Source organism: Mustela lutreola, chromosome 10, assembly GCF_030435805.1.
Source record: "Mustela lutreola isolate mMusLut2 chromosome 10, mMusLut2.pri, whole genome shotgun sequence".
Classification (NCBI taxonomy): domain Eukaryota; kingdom Metazoa; phylum Chordata; class Mammalia; order Carnivora; family Mustelidae; genus Mustela; species Mustela lutreola.
The window spans coordinates 922047-943722 of record NC_081299.1 but is presented as its reverse complement, the minus strand read 5'-3'; the positions used below and the strand labels follow the sequence as shown (position 1 = coordinate 943722).

The following is a 21676-nucleotide window of genomic DNA, read 5'->3' as shown; positions in this document are numbered from 1 at the left end:
AGGCGCCACCGGAACCACAGACAAGCCGGGTCCCCACCAGGCTGACACCAACAGACGGGGCTGAGGGTTGCGTCCACAGGCAGAGGAACCGTCCAAGGCTCACAGCTGCTCTGCGAGACCAACTGGGGGTGACGTGTGGAAGGTCAGCAGGACCTCAGAGGAGGCACACAGCACATACAACTCCTTACATAACCGTCAGCGGCTCTGAACTTTGAGGCACGTTGTTGACGGCTGACGTGCCAAGACAGGGAGCAGGGGAGACCCCACGCGGGTCTGACCAGGACACAGACGTGGGCGACACAAGCCACAGCCCCTGACAGCAGCAACACATGGGGGGGCTCTTAGGGGCAGGCGCTCCCCCAACCCGGCCCCACTCCTGGCTCTGAGGGAACCCTGCCAAGGCCCCGCGGCCCAGGGGCCACCTGCTCCGGCCTGCTCCGGGTCCCCCGGCCGTGCACGGGCAGCGCATGACCACACGGAAGGAAAGAGGCCAAGATGTCCCAGACATCCCAAGAAACTATGACACAGCTAATTTCTCCTCGTTGGCGAGCACACACGTGAGCCAGCACCCCTGCTCCCACGCACCCAGCAACACACCCTGGGTTCCATAATTCAAGGATCCAAAACTAATGAGATCCCCCCGCGACCCGGGCTGGCGGCACCGAGTGGCCGACGGTCCCTCCTGCTCCTGGGGGAGGGGCGGGCTCCCTCAGCGGCCTCCCTGTCACCCCAGCACTGTCCACACAAGGGGCCATCCGCCCCGGCAGCCCGTCCACCCAGGCCATAGGCTCCCCGCCAGCCCAAGGGTGCCTGCTGTGGTTGTTTTTTCACAAAAACACCTTGCAAGATGGACGTCAGAAAACACCCACATCCCCACAACCCCCCCAGCCACCACGCAGCCCCCAGGCGCATCTGGGTCTACCTCCGACCATCTCAGAACAGAACACCGGACGGGGACAGCGGCACCACGCTCATCACCGACGCCCGAGGACCCTGCTGGAGCGAGCCGGGCACGTCAACACTGGCCGTGCCACCCAGACTCCGACACGACGCTGTCGTCAACGCGGACACGGGGCCAGGATGGGCAGCGGCACACAGAGCAGGAGCTCGGCACAAGGAAGCAGGTGCCGGCCGCGGCCGCCAGCCCCGCGGCCCCCTGGCTTGCAGCAATGCAGGCTGAGCTGGGAGCAAGGCACACGCACGTTCACGCGGGCCACGGCAGACCCCATAGCCAGCCCATACCCGCACGCGCCACGGCCACGCTACCCTCCGCCGGGGCCCCCACGCCAGGCGGCCGGCCCCACATGAGCCCGAGCGTCCCGGGACTGCCCAGCAGGCTGACAGGCCTCGCTGCCCGGGGGCGCGTCTCCTTCCGGCTCCCCCGCACCACCCGCACGGCAGGGCGCGCTCCTCCGGGGCCTGTTTTGCTAAAAATCTGTCCCCTCTCCCCACTCTGCCCCCCACCCCCCTCCGCGGCTCAGAGCCCCGCGGCCGCAGCCCTGCCCCGGGCCTGGAGCATCGTGCGGCCCCGAGGCTGCGGGGCCAGGCCGCCGTCTGGACCCCAGCCTCCTCCGGGCAGCATCAACACCGCGCGCTCGGCCTGCAGCGCCGGGAGGAAGGGCAGGGGCTCCGCGCGGCACTCACCGGGCTTTCTTCTCCCGCCGGCTCGGCACAGGCAGTTTTTATGCTCTACGGAGCGGTGGGCGTGAGGGGGGGCATCTTCCTTCCCTTCCCCGCGCCGACGCTGCCCTGCGCTCCCGCGGACCCACAATGGGCAGGGTGTGCTCCCCGCGAGCAGCAGATATTTAAAGGCAGGCTGGCCGGCCGGCCCCCGCCTCTCACATCCCTGCCTCCTCGTGTCTCCAGGCCGGGTGGTACCCAGCTCCCCTGGGAAGCCGGAGCCAGCAGCTGAGGCACCAGCTAAAACACGGCCTGGATGCCCAGGAGCTGACGTCACATGAAAACAAGCATCTCTGCAGGACGGTCCTGGAAGGCGGCGCGGGGCAGCGGCCCAGGGGAGGGAGGCTCAGCCTGAGAGCGCTGCGGGGCCAGAGCCCGGATGGCCGGCCCCCCCACCCCCCCAATCAGGCCCCCGGGTGGGGTGCGGGGAAGCACCTGGGCGTGAGGGACCTCCGGCCGTGTGCACAGAGGCCCGGAAAGCGCCCACACAAATGCTCACGGGCTCCAAGGCCTGGGTGCTGTGGCCGGGGAGGGAAGGCAGGACGGAGGCCATGGTCCCGGCTGTTGTGGCTAGACGGGAGTCCAACCCCGATTCCCTCCAATTCCATAAAATCCCGGGAAAAGGACGGAGCCCGTCCAGCCTCCCTGGAGTTGCCAGACCAACACTGACCCTACATGGTCCGAGGGGCTTGGGAGGTCAGGACAAACCTCTCCCTGACCCGCCTCCAGCAGGCACACAGGGTGGTCAGCACCCCGCGGGTCCGGGAGCAGGCTCCTGGCTTGAACCACCCTGCCCATCCCTTATCGGCAGGCGCCAGGCTCCCGCATCTGTGCTCACTGCTGTGCAGGCACGGACTTGGGGCCGAAGCTCTGGGTTCGAACTCCTGCGCCTTCAGGTGATGGAGCTGGGGCCCGAGGTCGCTGGGGAGCTCCAGCTGCCTGGCCAGTCCGTGTGCGGGCATCGCATCCGCTGTGTGTCTCATGAACACAACACTCAGAGGCGCCACTGGAGGCCAGGGGCCCCCGTCTGCCCCTGGAAGGGAGGGCTGGTGAACAGCAGGGCTCTGGGCTCGGAGCCCCATGCCGGGAATAGCTCATGGTTTCTCGAGGTGCGGAAATCACACAGAACACAACCTCCACAGATTTCGGGGCCCGTAAATAAAGTTCATTGTGCCTCATTTGTTTGGCTTGAGCTGCTGCAACACGAACCATACATATACTACCGGGGCGTTTCCAGAAAGCCTGCAGACCCTAAGACGGCAAAGTCGTAGGATAACAGACCAAGCACATCTACAGGGGGCCCCGCAGGAGATGCACACGTCTCCCGATCCACTGTCAGGCCTCATCCACAACCAGCTTTGCGCCACCGCCCTCGTCCTCCCAACAAGCATCGGCCCCTCCAACCTAGACCAAAACACCCGGTTCCAAAGAACCCCAGAAAACCCGGGCTCCACTGGCAATTGCTAATTTTAATGGAAGCCTATTTTCGGTGGATAGCTAGCTTCTCCAGTATGTTGCAAGTAATTTGAGACAAAGCTGAGTGAAACTGGATTTTTAATAAAACAACAGACATCTGTACCAACTCCGGGGACAGGCATATTTCAGAAGTATTCCGAGGTGACTGGCCCACCCGGGGCCTGGAGGACACTCCCAAGGGCTTTGGCCCCTGAGTCTCTGCCCCAGCAACCGGTCAGCGGAGAGCCCCACACACCCCGGGGCTCGGCTTACCACCCCCCTGCAAAAGGTGACGCAGGGGGTTGAACACACCTGAGCAGCCCGGGCTGCAGTGAGGGGCCCTTACTGAGGCTCAGACGTGCCCGAAGCCCTTGGAGACTCGGGGACACTCACACAGCCAGGCCCACACTATCCCAGACACAGACTCACATTCCAGAGGGATCAAAGACCAAAATGCAAGAAACTAAATTCTTCTACCCTTTGGTGTAGCCAGGGAGGAAAATATTAACAGATTTGAACATGGAAAACTCAAACGTTAACGTTTCCGTGTGACCAGAGGCATGAAAAGGCACATGAGGGAGGAGGGCCTGGGAGGAGTGTCTGCAGCGCGCACCGAAGCCGCAGAGCCAGGCCGGAGGCAGGACCGGCGTGGCTGCCCACGGACGTGCCCACAGGGAGAAACACAGCGAGTGAGGCCCGGGGCCCCGGTGGTCTTGAGGGGACCCATGAGGCCACAAGGCCCTCCTATGCTGCCGTCCAGGGGTCGCCTGGGGCAGTCTGTGCAGAGCCAGCAGGCGTCCCCCCTCAGACGCTGGAGCTGCCACGTTACTCCTGCACCTCCAAAGCCACCCAGAGCCACCGCGGGCCCCTCCGAGCCCACCGTCCCCACAGAGCCTGCACCCACCAATCTGCCAGGATTCTCGATTCCTTATCATGCCACATACGTGTCCTGGAACGCCTTGGAAATACACTGCCACGTGGCGGGAGGGACCCTCCTGGGTCTCTCGGCTCCTGTGGGGCCCTTGCTGCCGACTGCAGGGAGCCGGGCCTCCCAGCCGAACCCCCAGAGCACGTTCACCTCCATCACGGCACCGGACGGGCACGGTGGCGCCCACGGAGGTCCGCCCCAACAGGGCCCAGGACAGAACTGAAGTCAGGCCCCCTTCAAAGTGGGGGGCCGTCCCGGGGCCCCGTTGACGGTGACTTGGGATGATGCCTGCACACACACATAGTGATCAGTCTTTAAGGTGTGGCCAAAACAAGGCTACCAGTTTCGAGCTTTCGGACCTAGAACGGGTGCAAGATGCCAACAGCAGTACAAGTCACAAGGGCCCGAGGGCCGTGTCCATCCATCCATCCATCCACCCGTCCATCCGTGCACAAAGAGAGAAGCAAACTGCAGGAAATCCACACAATGAAACACAACCGAGTCCTATAAAGGGAAGAACAGCCGGACAGAAGGGAGTAAGGAAGGAGAGAGCCACGCACGATCAACAGGACCCGACAGCCACACTCCCGCCTCCGGGGAGCCCGCAGGACGCTGTCCCGGAGAGCGCACACACACCGTGCCCACCGTCTCCGTGCGCCTCCGAAGACAGACAGAGTGTGTTCTCTGCCTACAGCAGGACGCAGTTAGCCACAAACCACAGAGAGAAACTGGAAAAGTCACCCGTGCCTCCAAATGAAACAAAACAGCCTTGAACAACCAACGGACCAAAGGAGAAGTCACGAGGGAGAGAAAAGAGATGCGAGCGACCAGAAGCACAGAAGCGCTTCCAGGGCGCGGGTCATGCTGCGGGGCCCTCCTGCTGGGACCACCACCCCGTGACCCCGACCTCACCGTGACCACCAGCCAACTAACGTCATGACTTAAGAGAAAAAGGAAAAACAAAGTAACCCACAGCCAGGAGAAGGCTGGAAATCGCGAGGACCGGGGCAGAGATCCACAAAATTGGAAACAACAGGGGGAAAAAAAATCAATGAAACCAAAAGTTAGCTCTTTGAAAAGATCAAGAAAATTGACAAACTTTTAGCTAGAGGAACTAGGAAAGAAAAATGATTCAAATTACTGAACTTGGAAATTAAAGCAGGACAATTCCTACCACTGATGCCATAGAAATAAAAGGAACCCAAGGCAACCTGGGAACCGGCGGCGGCACGAACTGCCCGGCCCAAGCCCCGAAGAAACAGGAACTATAAACCGATCCACCACCAGCAGAGACAGCAGCAATAATCGAAGATCTCCCGACAAGAAGATCACTGGCCCAGACGGTTTCACCGGCGGATTCCACCAAACATGTAAAGAGCCAACACCAACTCTCAAGCGTTCCTAAAACACTGAAGAGGAGGGAACTTGCCTGAGCCGTTCTAGGAGCCTGGCCTCACCGGCGCCAAAGCCGGGCAGAAAACCCTGCAGGGAGGGAAAACCACGGACAGATGTTCTCGTGATCACCAGCGGAAAGCCCCCGGCAACATTCTGGCCAACAGAACTGAGCCGCACAGGGAAAGCGTCCACCCTGGGGCCAAGTGCCACCTGCCCCCAGAACGCGAGCACGGCTTGTGGACGAAAGTCCACTCGGGGCAACACCCACGAACACAACGGAGGGAAAAAAACACACGATCATCTCCACGGACGCAAACAAGGTATCTGAAGAGTGGAACATCCTTCAGGATAAGAACAGTCACTAAACCGAGGGACGCCAAGGCGGCAGAGGGGAGAGCCAAAGAAGGGAGGGCGCAGGAGGCGCTGGCTGAGAGAGGCTTCTGGTGGGGGCTGTGGGCGCCGCAGACCACGAGGTCTGACCACGGAAGGAATTCCTCGAGCAGCTGGACGCAGCCCGGCGGCCGGCGGCTCCCGGAGCGTCTCCAGGCTGCGTCAGACACGCATCAAGCTCTCCGCGCCGGGGACCAGGCTACTTGGTGCCTGGGTTTAGAGATTAACGTTACAGAAATGGACAACTCCACGTTTCCGATCTAAATAGGCAGTTTTGGGGGTGTCCAGGTGCCTCCGTCAGCGGGGCCTCCGACTGGATGTCAGCTCCGGTCGTGATCGCAGGGTCACGGGCTCTGCGCGGGGCGTGGAGCCGCTCCGGACTCTTCCCTGCCCTCCCCTGCTCCCACGAGTGCGTGCTCTCTACAACCAGGGGCGCCGGGGGGGGGGGCTCCGCGGGTTGGGCGTCTGGCTTCGGCTCGGTGGTGATCCCAGGTTCCTGGGATGGAGCCCCGCATCGGGCTCCCTGCGCGGCGGGAAGCCTGCTTCTCCTCCCTCTCCCTCTGCCCTGCTTCTGTCTCTGACAAACGAAAAAGATTCTTTAGAAAAAAATAAAATTAAAATAAAAACAAACAGGGACGCCTGGGTGGCTCAGTGGGTTAAAGCCTCTGCCTCAGGCTCAGGTCATGATCCCAGGGTCCTGGGATCGAGCCCCGGATTGAGCCCCACATCGGGCTCTCTGCTCAGCAGGGAGCCTGCTTCTCCCCTCTCTCTCTGCCTGCCCCTCTGCCTACTTGTGATTTCTGTCTGTCAAATAAATAAATAAAATCTTAAAAAAAAAATAAAATAAAATAAAAACACGTAAATAGGCGGTTTATTTACTCAGAGTGCTGGACGAGCCCGGCTGAGGCTGCCACCGGGTTTCTGACAGAGCTTGGGACTGCAACTGAGCTCCACATCCTTCTGACAGGTACTCAATTTTTATTTTTAAGATTTTATTTATTTACTTATTTGTCAGAGAGACAGAGAGCAGGAGCACGGGGAGCGGCAGGCAGAGGGCGAGGGAGAAGCAGACTCCCGGAGGAGCCACGAGCCGGAGGCAGGACTGTACCCCAGGACCCCGGGGTCATGATCCGAGCCGACGGCAGACGCTTACAGGGCCACCCGGGCATCCCTCAACTTTTAAAACACTCAACAAACAAGGCACCAGGGTCATCAGGCGCCCGTTCCTCCCCACAGGACCACGCGATTAGCTCAGTTCTGACACCACTACATCTGATCCCACACGGGAAGGGCTCCGTCCTACAAGACCCCGCCCCCCCGACTCCAGTCACCAATCCGGGGTGTCACCCGTGCTCCTGAAAGATCAGGCTCGGCCACTATCCCCTCCTGGGTGTGATTAAATTGCTAGAGTGACTGCATTAACTCGGGGACAGCCGGAGGAGATGCCCAGGGAAAGGTATCGGGAAGAGCCCGGGGCTTCTGTCCTCTCCGGGCAAGCCGCTCTCCCCACATCGCCGTGTCTTCATGAACCCAGAAGCTCCATGAACCCTCCTTTTGGGGTTTTATAGAGGTTCAGTTCATAAGCATGACTGACTGAACCGGCAAGCCCTCTCTCCCCCCAGAGGTCAGAAGGGAGGATCGGAAGCTCCAATCCCTCCCCGACAAGGTCTTTCTGGCCACCCCCTCCCCACCTCCAGAGGCCCCACCCTAAATTACCTCATTAGCATCAACTCCTAGTGTTCCAAAGGGACTCTTTTTTTTTTTTTTTTAAGATTTTATTTATTTATTTGTCAGAGAGAGCGAGCACAGGCAGACAGAGAGGCAGGCAGAGGCAGAGGGAGAAGCAGGCTCCCTGCTGAGCAAGGAGCCGGATGTGGGACTCGATCCCAGGACCCTGGGATCATGACCTGAGCCACCCAGGCATCCCTCCAAAGGGACTCTTAATGATTGACGAGACAATGCCATCAGTCAGGAGACCCCGGGGGACTTCAGAGCTCTGCCAGAACCTGGGGGCCAAGGCCACATGCACTCCTCATTCCAGCACAGATGGAAACTACCTTCACAGAGTCAAAGCCATATATGCAAGCCCCCAGCAAGACTGAGAGCTTTTCCTCTGAGATCAGGAACAAGACAAGGAAGCCCATTCTTCTCTGCACACAGTGGGGAAGTTCTAGCAGGAGCAATCAGGCAACAGAAAAGTAAGGGCACAAAAACTGGAAAGGGAGAAGTGAAATGACCTCTGTTTGCAGATGGTACAGAAAACCCTAATGATTCCACAAAAACGCTGTCGGAACTAATAAATTCAGTAAAATGGGACGCAAAGCCAACACACAAAACCCAGTTGCATTTTTACACACAAACAACGAACTATCCAAAAAAGAAATAGGGACAACAGTTGCATTTTACAGTAGCATCAAAAATGAAACACTTCAGAGTAAGCCTAGCAGTAAAAGCAGTAAAAGACTTGGGACACCAAAAACCACAAAACAGTGCTGAAAGGGATCAAATGGGACAAACGCAGTAGGACATCCCATGTGCTGGGTTAGAAGGCGTAATACTGCCATCGTGCTCAGTCATCCGACCCAACCTACAGATTCCACGCAATCCCTACCAAATCCTAATGACATGGTTTGCAGAAACAGAAATACCCATCCTAAAAATCATCTCGAGGGACCTAGAATAGCCAAGCCACCTGGAAAAAGAACAAAGCGGAAGGCCTTACATCCCCTGATTTTAAAAACTTCCTACAGTAACAGAAAAATGAGATATTGGCATAGAGACAGACAACATGAAGTCCAAGAGAATAGAGAGCCCAGAAACCAACCCTCCCGGGGCGTCCGATGGTTCTTAGCGAGGGCGCTGCAACCATCCAATGGGGAAAGGTGGTTCTTTCCAGCAAACGGTGCTGGGAAAACCAGATATCCACACGAGAAAGGATGAAGTTGGACCCCTACCTCACACCATATACAAAAATTAACCCCACATGCATCAAAAACCTAAAGGTAAAGGCTGAATTTATAAAACTCTCAGAAGAAAATAGAGGGTGAAACCAGACCACGTTGTACTTGACAAGGATTCCTGGATGCGGCACCACAGGCAACAAAAACAAGCCAAGGGCCGGCTGCGCGTGAACGGACACACCAAATGTGGTCAGAATGGCAGGACAGAAGGCCGGGAGCCAGGGGCTGGGGGTCAGTGCTTACTGGGGACAGAGCGCCCTCTTACAGGATGAGGGACGTTCTAGAGCTGGACGGTAGAGCTGGTTGCACACAATGCAAATGTAATTCGTATCGTAGCGGTCAGGGTGGTAAGTTTCAGATCCTGTGTAATTTACCCCAGTACAAAACTGGGAAAGAGGAATGTCGTTGTGACACCTGCTACAAAGGCATGAGCTTTGGAAACACCAAGCTAAGTAGAAGGACCCCGTTACAAAACACCACAGGCCACGTGATTCCATGACCACAAGTCCAAACCAGGTAACCCCACAGAGATGGCAGGAGGCTGAGCGGGGCTGGCTGGGGCTGGCTGGGGAGTGGCTGCTGATGGGCAGGACAGGCCCCAGAAGTAGGCAGACGGGGCACAGCATGGAGTGGAATGAATGCCACAGAACCATTCACTTTATGGGGGTTATACATTCTATGTTACGGGCACTCCACACGATTTTTTTTTAATTTTTTAAAAGATTTTATTTATTTATTTGACAGAGAGAGATCACAAGCAGGCAGAGAGGCAGGCAGAGGGGGCGGGGGGAAGCAAGCTCCCTAATGAGCAGAGAGCCCGATGCGGGGCTCAATCCCAGGACCCTGAGATCATGACCTGAGCCAAAGGCAGAGGCTTTAACCCACTGAGCCACCCAGGGGTCCCCTACAGGATTTTTTTAAAGATTAATTTATTCCAGAGACTGAGCGAGTGCGTGCACGGTGGGGAGGGGCAGAGGGCAAGGGAGAATCCTCAAGCAAACTCCGCACTAAGCACAGGGCCCGTCTCGGGGCTCGACCCATGACCCCAAAATCATGACCTAAGTCAAAACCCAGACTTGGACGCTCCGCCAACTGAGCCACCCAGGCACCCCAGTCTACACACTCGGGCTACAGAACCGGTTAAATTGAGATTCACAGCCTGAGCAGGAGGGGCTGAAAGCGGACGCAGCCCCGGCTGGAGTGAGGTGGTCTTCCCGCTGCCCATGCCCAGGTGCCACCACGGGACCACGTTTCCACTGCCTGTCATCTCTGGCCACCGTCCGCCAGTCCATCCAGCCCCCTTTATGCGGCCCTGACACAGCTCAGGGCCGCAGTTCACGTGGCACCTGTCAGGCCCTCGCACTCCCTGGGCACCAGGCGTGCTGCTCAAGGCCAAGAACACTGAACATGAAAACCCACGCAGGCACCAAAACCACACAACACACCCAGTCCGTGGTGGCCATCAGTGGCTGGAACTGTCCGAGATGGGCATGGAAATCAAGCCGAAAGAGTAAAATACCCGGGAGACACCTGCACTCACAGAGCCCAGGAGCCCGGGATCCCCTCGTGAGGGCGCTCTGCTCCCTGCCCTGGCCAGCGAGGTGAGCCTGGTGCTCGAGTGCAGACCTGTGGGGCAGGGATCCGTGGGCAGCGAGACACGGGTCAACGGCCCCCAGCCCGTCCTGGGGACTCAGCCAGGGCCCAGAGCCGGTGGGATGATCACCCATGAGGACACAGGCCGGCAGGACAGCCAGGGCGGTGCGGCTTCAAGTTCACATTCCTACATTCCCCTGCGGTGACACAATCTGCTGCCCGGCCACGCCTACTCCTACCTGCCCACACCCCACACCCCAGCCCACACAAGGCCAGGCCGGGCCTGGGGGGCGTCCGGGCTGGCTTCCCTCCAAGGCTCCTCCGCGGCTGCCCAGGGCCCCTGCGGGCCTTTCTGTCGGTGTCACCGTGTCTGCACCTCGTGGCCCGCCCAGGCCGTCCCGGCACCCACGGCACGTCGCACCTCATAACCCTCTCTGGGCCCACAACGCAGCAGCGCCCAAGCCCCGCGCTCAGCAAGGCCGTGCAACCGCGCGCGCCCTGGCCCATCTGGTCTCCCTTCCCCAGAGGGGCCACTGCTGGAACCTTCTTTTCCACGGGACACTGCCTCTGCGCAGCTCCTCACCTCCGACTCTCAGCCGCAGCCCCCTCCCAGCCTCGGCCGCTCCCCCCAAACCCCCACCCCAAGCTACATGATCGCTGTGTGATGTGGAGCACTCCCGTGTCTATGGGGCCTATCGCCTGCCCCAGCTGGGAGGTCCTGGGGTGCCCGCGGCCCCCCACCCAGCCTGTGTGCGGCACATACAAGCAGGACTGAGGGAAGGAACATGTCCCTGTGCCTCCTCACACTCTCCCCAAAACCGCCCCGCTGTCCGCTGCCTATAGGCTGGCTGTGGCCGAGACCCAGCCAGCCCCGGCCCTTCTGGCCTCATCAGACAGCCCTCTCCACTGCGGCCAGGAGTCCAGAGTCCACATGGCCCTATAGCCTGGCCGGTGGCTCCATCAGGGTCCCCTGGTCCCTGTTCCCTTTAGAAGCCCCAAGACCAGACCCCAATCTCAGCCACTCTCTCCTCAATGCTAAGGGCCCCCAAATCTATCTTCAGCCCCGTTGCTTTCCTCAACCCAAGAATGACGCACACAACTCTCCACTCACCACCTCCCCAGGGCCCAGCGGCCGGCCGGCCGCCCGGCCTCTGCTCAAAGGCTCCAATCTGCTCGGGGCTGAGCCAGGGAACCGGCTTAGCCCCCAGGCCCTTGCTCCCGGGAGGAGCGATAGCTCCGACAGCTCCACGGGCCAGAGGAGGGTCTGGGTTGTTGGTGAGCAATTCATGCCCCACATGGGGGCTCTGGCCTCAAGGACAAAGTGGGGCCAGAGAGCTCTGACCAGCCTGGGGTCCGGTGGTCCCTGGGACAAGGCCAGAAGCTCTGTTCTGGACCCACTGCCCCTCGGACTTCTTCTCGTATCAACAGACCCACATCCCTGCATTCCGGGGTGCCAGTGTGGGCCGGAGAGAGGGCACATGGCCAGGTCTGGGGGTGGCTGGGACAGATGCCTGGGCCCTTCCCTCCTCGGGGAGCACGGCACTGCTGGCACTGTTCCTCCTGGCACCAAGGGACCAAGCCGGTGTCCTGAAGGCAGCCCTAGTCAGCCAGAGCGCACACTGGCAAAGACAGGCGCGCCCGTGGAAACCCCATGTCAGGGCACCTCGACCGCTCACTCTGCCTTCGGTCACCTCGCGAGGACACACATTCCTAAGCCGCGACCACAACAGAAACCCGGTCTGCACCCTCCTAACACTTGAATCGAGAATTCAAGCCCTGACGTGCGACACAAGTCATAGAGGACGGCAGTACTCACTGTCTTCTCCCGGACAAGGCATGCCTGGCTGCTCGGGGGTGCTGGGGAACACTGGAGAGAGGGAGAGAGAGCAGTCTGTCACTAAGCGCGGCCACGGAAAGTCCCACGCCACGTCAGGCCGACCGGACGGACCCCCACGAAGCCCACATAGCTGACCAGCCTGCTCTGAGGGGGTGCTCCTTGCAGCACAACTGTGGAAGCCCAAACGTGCTTTAAAAGGACTTTGAAACGCAGTGAAAACCTCTGGGGAAGAAGCAGTGGGGGACCCTGGACCAGAGCTGCCCCAGGAGGCCTCCCGACTCACAGCGGTAAATTTAACATGCAAGTTAGGAGCAGCACCTACTTCAAAATGGACTTTTTTTTTTTTTTTAAGATTTTATTTATTTATTTGACAGACAGAGATCACAAGCAGGCAGAGAGGCAGGCAGAGAGAAAGAAAAGCAGGCTCCCCGCTGAGCAGAGAGCCCCATGCGGGACTCGATCCCAGGACCCTGAGATCACGACCCGAGCCGAAGGCAGCGGCTTAACCCACTGAGCCACCCAGGCGCCCCCAAAATGGACTTTTGAAAGCACATTAGACTCTGTTTTGTACTCAAGGTGCAGTTCAAAATTAAATATCTTAAAATACATCCTGGGCTTCCCTCATGGATTACTCAGATAGGAGCTTACAAAGCATTAACACTTAACTGAAGCAACCGCTTCCTTATCTAGAAACTAACGCTGTCTTTGGAAAGCACCACCATCAAGAAAGCGGGCCGGGTGAGGGCTCCCAGCGCAAACCCCATGTCCGGGCAGAGCTGCAGAAGCGGGACCCTGCAACCACCACTGGCCCCGCCCCAGGGAGAACATGGAACCACGGAACCCCTGGTTAAGAGCACTGGTCCCAGTGGGGTCAGGCTTGGCTCAGCTGTCCCTGCCCACCTGCCTGGCCAAGGGTCTGGGCTGCACAGGAGTGAAGGCAGACATGGCTGGTCAGAGCCATGCTCAGACACCCCGAAGAACCCCCAGGAGTGTCGGGGGGCAGCCTGAAACCCCCAATTCAGACTATACTGAAATCATAATTCCTACTTCCCATGATCAGTCTATAAAGCAGCTCTGAGCTTCTCAGAGAACAGCTGTGAGCCGGGAGACGGGCTCAGGGAGGGTCTCATCCACCCCAAGTGCCCCCTCCTCCACCTGTCCTCCTACACTCTAGGCCGGGACCCTTCCAGCTTCCCAAAAGGTGGAGGCCGGTGAGAGGGCCCAGGCTTCTGATGTACCAGTGATGCTGGCCTCCAGGGCACGGGGACAATGAGGACCAGCAACCAGAACCCAGGCCCCTGTGTCTAGTGAGAAGGAGCTTTTCTGACTCTTTACCAGCTACCGCTATTTTATTTAGGTTAACAAGATGTAAAAGAAGAAACAAACCCAAATCACACTATATTCAACATCCTTAAGTTCTCTGGAATCCTAAGATTTTAAACCATGATCCCCGATGTGTTCTCTAGTCCCCCTGGCCATCTGGAAACCACACTGGGCTCCCACCACCCCAGACCACAGTGGGACCAGCCCACCCCCCCGGCTGCCACTGACCGTGAACGGCGAGCCCCTCGTCCCTGCGCTGACAGGCCAGACGGAAGGCCTCCTCCAGCTCCATCTGGGAGGACACGGTGCAGGGGTCACCTAGGCAGGGCAAGAGACATCGCTGAGGCTGCCGCAGGCCCGAGGCAAAGGGGTCCAACTCAGGCTAGGAAGGGCAGAGTCTGGCTACTCGTGACCAGTCGCCCACTGTGGAGCTGGGAGACCCGAGAACAGGTGACGGGATGGGGGGGTCCACATCAGAACCGGCGGATCCCCAGTACGAGCCCCAAGAAGTCTAGCTCCAGAGCCAAACCATGCTAACGTTCCTGGCTTGGACGAGATGAAGGACATTCTTCTTCGGTTAGTCCTCAGTGAAAGGAAAGGCTCCCTGCCCCCATCCTGGAGAGGAACACAGAAAGGCACAGAACCAACGCCCCAGGGGGTTACTCTGCAGCTCCCCTGTGTCCTCCCTGGCAGCTGGACTGTGTCCCCACCCCCCAGCTTTCTCAGATGTGTGTCTGACTGACAGACAGAGGGATGCAGAGGGGAGGTGGGGAGGGCGCTGTGGGGTCTCGCTGCTTACCCTCCAGCTCTCCCTGAGCTGAAAAGGAGAGCGAGCTCATCCTTCCAAATCACCCACTGGAAAGCCCAGAACAGGAGAGAGGGAAGGGCCACGGGCTGGCCCCAGGTGGGGACAGAGACCCCTGCAGCCCTCTCCGCATCTGCCCTTCCCTGCCCCCGCTCCCACCCCGCTCCCGCTGTGAGCAGCCTCTCCGGGAAGTGATTTCCAGCACCCTACGGGGAAGACGGCTGTTCACTAGCTTAATCCCATAATTTTAAATCTCCTCAGAGAGGGGCTGACCTAACGTTGGACAGAGGGAGATCCAGAGATTCGCGGTCGGACGGACAGAAGACCAAGGGCTCTACCTTCTCTGTCCACCCACTTCAGGGTGAGCGGGTGTGTGTGATGGAGACCGCACATCTCTCTCACTTCCTCACAGAGCTCCTCGAAGGTCATGGCCGCATCCAGGCTGGTGATCAGGATGTCCCTGAGGCAAAGAGGGTGGACATGTGTCACCAAGAAGAACATTTAAATCAAATTAGATGCTGGTTAATTGAGTTATTGATTACACAGAGGGAAATTTTCCCAAACAAAATATCACAGCCCCCCCCCCCCCCCCCGCAAATAGAACCACTGGCCACAGTCTTGTTTTCTAATCGGTATCACGAATGCCCTTGCACGGAGAGACCTATCCCGCGCCCGGATGTCCCTACGTGGGGAGGCGGGTGGTAAGAATGAGGCGGGGGTATCAGAAAGCCAGGCGAGCACACGCTCAGTCGCCAGGTTCCAAGTCAAAAGGTCACATAGGAGGGCTGCAGGGGTGGGGTGGGGTGTGGACACAGTTCGCTCAACTTAAGCCCACTGGCTTCATCAGACCTTCCCCCAAGCAGACACACGAACAGCAGCCTGGGCTTGAGCTGGAGAGAAGGAAGACCCCACGTGGCTGTGCCTGTGAGCTCAGAAAAGTGGACGTGAGACTCGACCTGGCAAAGCAGGGTCTCCAACACCGGTGTGCCTCGCCTGGAGGTCCCCCCGAAATACAGGTGCTGCTGGACCCCAGTGTTGGCACATCCTCCAGAGGCCAAACTGGGGGCCCCCTATTTTTCAGAATGACATCTTCAATGGGTCTGACCTCCCGCTGCAGCCCTGCTGCCCCCAAACCACCTTCCAGCAGCGAGAGGGCAGCACAGCCCCACCCAGGGGTCGAGGGGTCGGTCAGACACGCGCAGCTCCTGGTGCTTCCCAGGACCAGCCTCATTAGAGCACCGAGGCCTGCCCCTCCCAACTCAGAAGGGGAGGCGTCACGTCCCCCAGGAGAGGGACCAGGCCAGAGGCGCAGAGAGAGCTGGGGTAGGGCAGGAACCCCCCAGGCTGCACGGGGGCTGGAAGCACCGACGGACAAAGGGAGAGTGGGAGGAAGAGGAGGACCAGAGGAAAAGGGACGGGAAGGGCGGGGAGAGGAGAGCGGAAAGCAGGGGAAGGGGGTGGAGGGAAGGGAGGAGGGAATGAGAGGCACGGACGACGGGGGCCTCGTCAGCCCGGGAAACTGGAGCAACAGGTCACATTACTGGCAGTAACCGAAGCGCTCTCCTGAGGCCAAAGTCAGGGGCAGGGCTGGGGACCGTGGAAGCTGCGTCTGGAACTCCCCAGGGCTCCAGTCAACTCTGCCCGCCTCCATGGCTCCTCTTGAACCCAGCCTGAAGGGGGGGGGGGGGTCCAGTCCCCGCCCACCCTGGGCTGCTGGGGTGCAGACTTCTTCTCACGGAGGAGCAAGCCTGATTTTCCCCAAAGGAGCTTATTGCTCAGTGCCGCGATTCCTGGATGGGAAGAGAGCTGTCCCTGACACAGGGTCCTCCTTCCTCAGGGTCCACCCACCAGCGAGGCAAGATGTCTGGCCCTCCCATGAGTCTGAGAGCCAGTTTTAATAGGCAAACCACCCTTCCAGGCCAGAAGACAGGACTCGGGGCCCTCTTCTTGGGGGGCTGGCCGTCCTCCTCCCGGAGCCCTGTCCCCAAGGCTCCCACACACGGCGAGGCGGGCAGAAAGGACAGGGGAGTTCCGACCTGAAACCCCAAACAGGGTGCCCTCGCGAGGTCAAGGGCCCATGCCCCTCCTCAGCCTGGAGACGCACGCGGAGATGCACCCGCGAGACCACCGAGACCACCCGCTTAAAGAGGCCGCCGCAGAGGAGCTGAGCTCCCGCCGGAGCGCCGCGCGCTCTCGGGCAGAGGCAGGATCCGCCCTCCGGGCGCCGCCCGCCCCAGGGCTGCTCCCCGGGAGGGGCCAGACGCTCCCGGCCTCTGACCCCTGAGACGCCTGCTCGCCCCATTTTACAGCGAGCAGGTCCAGTCCAGCGCGCCGCGGGCGGACGCGAGCTGATCAGAGTCCGAAAGATCGGGTCCCAACAGAGCGGCGCCCGGAGACGTACGCGGACCCCCTCCCCGCCCCGATTCGCGCCCCCGCGGGCAGCTCACTGCACCTGACCTCCCCCCGGGTCGTCACTGTTCTTGCGTATGACCTCTGGCCGGGTAAATGGGGAAAAGTTTAGGAAAACCTTATGTTTAAAACTCTGCCCGAGGTTCCATTCGGTTAAAACTTGAGTCTTACAGGTTTGCGGCCGTAACGTCCAGTCAACTCCGCAGCGAACCTCAGGGCTGCGCCCAGGGCGGGGGAGCGCGCGGCGACCGCCGCCTCTGGCCCCGCAACCTCCTCCGCGCGGCTCCGGCCCGGGAAGACCTCGCCGGGGCGGGCAGGGACCCGCGCGGCCGCCCGCACCCGCAGCGCTCCGCGCCCCGTTGTCAGAGGCCCCGGCGACCCCGCCCGCCCCGAGCGCTTCAGGGCGCCTCGAACGCCCGTCGCGTCCCGGGCCCCCTCCACGGCAACGGCGCGACAGGACCTCCCGGGGCGCCCCTGGGCCCGAAGGGGCCTCGCCGTCCCCTCCCTCCCGCGCCGCACGAGCGGCGACACGGTCCCCGACGGCAGGCGCGGTCCGGGCCGTCTCCCCGCGCCCGGCTCTGCCCGAGGCCCCCCGGCCCCGCCGTCGGGCGCAGGGCGCTCACCCGCTGTAGTGCGCCTTCAGGCGGACGCGGCAGCCGCTCCCGTCCATCTTGGGGCCGGTCCTGCTGGGCATGGCTAGCTCCGCCGGCCGCCGTCAGCGCCGCGCCCCGGGCACTCGGGCCATGGCGGGGGACCCAGCGGCCGGCCGGGGCGCCAGGTGGGGCCGGCGGCGGAACGCGGAAGGGCGCGCGCGGCGCCGGGACCCGGGGCACGCGCGTGGGGCCGGCCAACTCCGCGGAACTTGGTGGCGGGCCGGGCGGGACGGGGGCACGGCCGGCGGGGACGCGCGAGGGGCGCGCACGGAATCCCGGCGTCAGGCCCGGGGTGGTGCGGGGGGGCGGGGGGAGGGGCACCGAACATGGCCGATTCGAGGCCCAGCGGGCGGCCAATCGGCGGGACGGGCGGTCCCGGGGCGGGGGCGGTGGCACCTGCGGCCAATGAGGGCGAGGCGGGGCCGCTACCTGGGCCAATCCCCGGGGGTCCCCGCGGCGGCGACCCAATGGCTCCGCGCTGGGCGGACTACCTGTCGGGCGGGGCGCGGCCCACCTGCGGCCAATGGAGGCGCGCGCGGCCCGGCTCTGCCCGGCAACCGGAGGCGGTGCGCGGTCGGCCCCGAGCGCCGACCCCTCGGGGAGGTGGGCTCCGGGCACCGCGCTTCCCAGGTGGGTCCCCTGCGCTGCAGCGCCCCGGGAACCTGTTGGAAATGCGAGCTACCTCGGGTGCCCCAGCCCAGGCGCACGGAATCGAAACTCCAGCGGTCTGTGCAAACCAGCCCTGGGTAGTTCGCAGGGGAGCGCGATCCGAAAGTCGCTGGTCTAGGGGACAGTGGGAAAGGGTCGCTGGTGACTTAAGGGATGGGAGCAGAGAACCCAGCCAACGTCGCGGGGACGGTCCGGCTCAGCTGGTTCCCTCGCCCCAGCTGCTCTCCTCTCCTTGCGGAACCCGAGATCCGGTTGTACGGAAGTCTTGTCTACGCTAGCTGGCTGTTCCCACTGCTCCAGATCACTCCTCGGCCGGGACAAGGACACTACATTTACCCACGTCGCCCGCGACCTTCATTTCTGAATCTCCAGCCTCCGTGAGTCTTAATAACCCTGCGGCACTTGATCTGGACAGCCTCGTCTGGACACTCTCCAGGGCCCTGAGGGGCCGCATCCTGGTTGCATCCCCAGGGCCCAAATCTGTGTCTGCATGACCTCACCTGGGCACCAGGTGGGCACCCCAGCTCAGGTCGGCACTCCCCTCGTCCTCCTCTTCCCCACACCACCCAGCCGGCAACCTCTGACCCGGGACTCCAGACGTGGCCAAGCCTTCACGCCCCTCTTGGACAATCAGAGGGGCTTCCAGGACTCCCCATACTCTCATTCCCTGGACACTTCCTGGCACCTCCTGGGAACCAGGCCTGGGGTGAGAACCAAGCGGACAGTCATGGACATGGAACTCGTATCTCCCTGTACATGGACCCAGAGAAACCTGTTGAAAACCTACCTTTCACCTACCTAAGATGCTGTCCGCTGTCCCCACCTGTCTGTTTCTCTGCTCCTCTTTACAACAAAATGGCCAGGAGCCTGCAGTCCGCATCCCTGCTTCATCTCCCACTGCTTTCTCCCGAGCAACCCCCCCACCACACACCTGCACCGTCATCATCATCTCCTGTGTTTTGAATACAGTGGTGAGTTCTTAGACTTGTTCTTGATCGACCCTTGGCAGTTGTCTGGCCCCTCCTAGAAGATCTTTCCCTAGGGTGCTGCTCTCTGCCCCCCACCCACCCGCATCTCCCTCTGCTGCTTCCTCCTGGTCTCAATCTCTCTTTTTTTTTTTTTTTTTTAAGATTTTATTTATTTATTTGACAGAGATCACAAGTAGGCAAAGAGGCAGGCAGAGAGAGAGGGAGAAGCAGGCTGCCTTGCCGAGCAGAGAGCCCGATGCGGGGCTCGATCCCAGGACCTGGGCCGAAGGCAGAGACTTAACCCACGGAGCCACCCAGGCGCCCCTAGTCTCACTCTTAAATGCCCCTATCTCTGGCCCCTGCGTCTCATTTCCACTTAGGGCTCCAAACACCAACCTGAGGCAGGTCGCTCCCCTGAACTCCTGCTGAGCCTGATCCCCCCACCCACCCACACACACGCACACACGTGCGCGCGTGCACGCACACACACACACATACGCCCTCTCACCCCAGCAGATCTTGCTCAGTTCAAAAACCTCCTTTCCGGGGCGCCTGGGTGGCTCAGTGGGTTAAAGCCTCTGCCTTCAGCTCAGGTCATGATCCCAGGGTCCTGGGATCAAGCCCCGCATCGGGCTCTCTGTTCAGCAGGGAGCCTGCTTCCTCCTCTCACTCTCTGCCTACTTGTGATCTCTATCAGATAAATAAATAAAATCTTTAAAAAAAAAAAAACAAAACGCCTTTCCTTCTTACCCCCCACACGCCTGCGTCGGCAGATCCTGGCAGCACCGCCTTCAGCATATTTCCAGATTCCTGCCACATCCCCCACCTCCGTTGCTACCCCTGGTCCAAGCCACATGCAGCAGCCTCCAATTTCCTTAAAAACATAAGTTGGTCCATGTCCATCAGTCTGGTGTTTAAAACCCCCAGTGATTACCACTGTTCTCAGGAAAAGTCCACAGGCCCCACAGGAAAAGTCCACAGGCCCCACAGGAAAAGTCCACAGGCCCCACAGGATCTGGGTCCCACTCCCTCTGCCTTCATCTCCCACCATCCTCATCCTGCCTCACTCCCCTCCAGATACCTGGCCACTTTGCTTCCGCTTGCCTCAGGGCCTTTGCACATGCTGGCATCCCTCTCCCAGAAGCACCTTTGCCCAGATCCACACTTCCTTTGAATCTCCACTTAATATCCCTGATGCCCGGGTTACTCAGCTCCCCCGCCACACCCTGTGGGTGATCCCTCCACAGCCCCAGCATGGCCACGAGAGCTCCGTGGCTGTCAGTTGGGCACGAAGGGGATGGGGTACAAGGGCTTGCCATGCCAAGGGAGCAGCACAGTGCCCACGGGGCTGAGCAGGAATCTGCCACGGAGCAGCATCAAGGTGGCAAGTGTGTGTGGGATGCACCTGTCCCTGTGTCAGGCCCCTCAAGCAGCCCATGGCTGGCACCGTGGCCTTGTGCCCTTGACCGTCCAGAGCCCAGCCTGGCACATGGCCTCGGGCAGTCCTGACTGGAGGAGAACAAGGTTGCATCTCAGTGGGCACAGACCATCTCCGAATGGAGGGGGATCCTCTGATACCCCATGGCACCTCCCTGGCGTTCTGATTTCCTGCCTGAAAGGCAGGACAGGAAGCAGCAAGTCCAGGTCTGGACGCCCACCACCCGCTGTCGGCGGGGCAGGCCGGCGTCTGTCCACTTCACTGCGTCACCACTTCTCTGATGTCCCACCGGACAGAGTGGCCAAGTCGGGCCCCAGAGCCCTTTCTAAGCAGGGAAGCCCTTGCTGGGGTGGGAGCCTCGAGGGTCCCGGTGCCCTTGTGGGGACTGACCTCACCTGTGATCTGAGCTGACCCATGGAACCTCTGTTCCGGAAGCTGGCACTGGCAGGGTCTGGAACTGCAGCACTCCCATCCGGGGAGGGAAGCCGGTGGGGGGCGGGGCCGAGCCTGAAGCTGCCGGGTATGGGGGGGGGGGGCTCTGTTCTCCATGAGGGTCGGGGAGGAGAGGCCTATTCCAGGATTCCAGGAGGAGGGCCAGGGGGAGGGCCTAACCCGAGTCTCTTACGCATCCTCTCCCAGGCCAGGGTGAGGGCACATGGGTCATGTGCAGTGCCCAGAAAACTTACCTGCGGCCCCTGGACGTGGAGGACTTTGGCTTTTGCATCCTCCCCCAAAACAGCTCCGCAAAACAATGGGTCCCCCTGCCACCAGGCCTGTGGACAGTCTCCAGAGGGTGGGGAGCCTCCTGCACCCCCCCACCCCGTTCGGGCCTCAAGAGTAGAGGGCGTGGTCCGGACCGCCAGCAGGGAGCCCCGCAGCCCAGCCCTGGCCACAGGCACAGGTGTTTGTCCCCAGATTTTCCAACCACTCCCCACGCCACACGTGACAGGGGTGGGGACCCAGTCAGCGTAGGTCCCTGCTGTGTCCCCACGGTGTCTGCGTGTCTGGCACATCATGGAACGAATGAGGGAGGGAATGAGTAGCAGACACCCCTCAGAAATGCCAATCCAGGCCCTGTGCTGAGGGGCCCTGGACAGGACTACTGCCTCCCCAGCCTGCCAAGTGAGGGGACGGGGGAGGGGGAAGGGGGGTGGACTTGGTGGCCCAAGGACA

The 21676-nt window shown here is 60.8% G+C and overlaps 1 protein-coding gene across 3 annotated transcripts in view; it reads right to left on the bottom strand.

Annotated features, from left to right (window-relative positions):
• Nucleotides 1-17595, bottom strand: part of PRKCZ (protein kinase C zeta) — an 89503-nt gene extending 71908 nt beyond the window's left edge. The window contains exons 1-4 of one of the 3 annotated variants that reach the window (XM_059135036.1): nt 17399-17595; nt 14705-14826; nt 13790-13879; nt 12218-12268 (exon numbers count right to left, since the gene is read on the bottom strand). In XM_059135036.1, coding sequence (XP_058991019.1) covers nt 12218-12268; nt 13790-13879; nt 14705-14826; nt 17399-17469 — 334 coding nt within the window. In that variant the 5' untranslated portion in view covers nt 17470-17595. Of the gene's footprint in view, nt 1-922; nt 1043-1242; nt 1322-12217; nt 12269-13789; nt 13880-14704; nt 14827-17398 lie in introns of those variants that run through there. The other 2 variants (XM_059135037.1, XM_059135038.1) reach the window with 2 other exon arrangements.
• Between the last annotated feature and the right edge of the window lie 4081 nt (nt 17596-21676).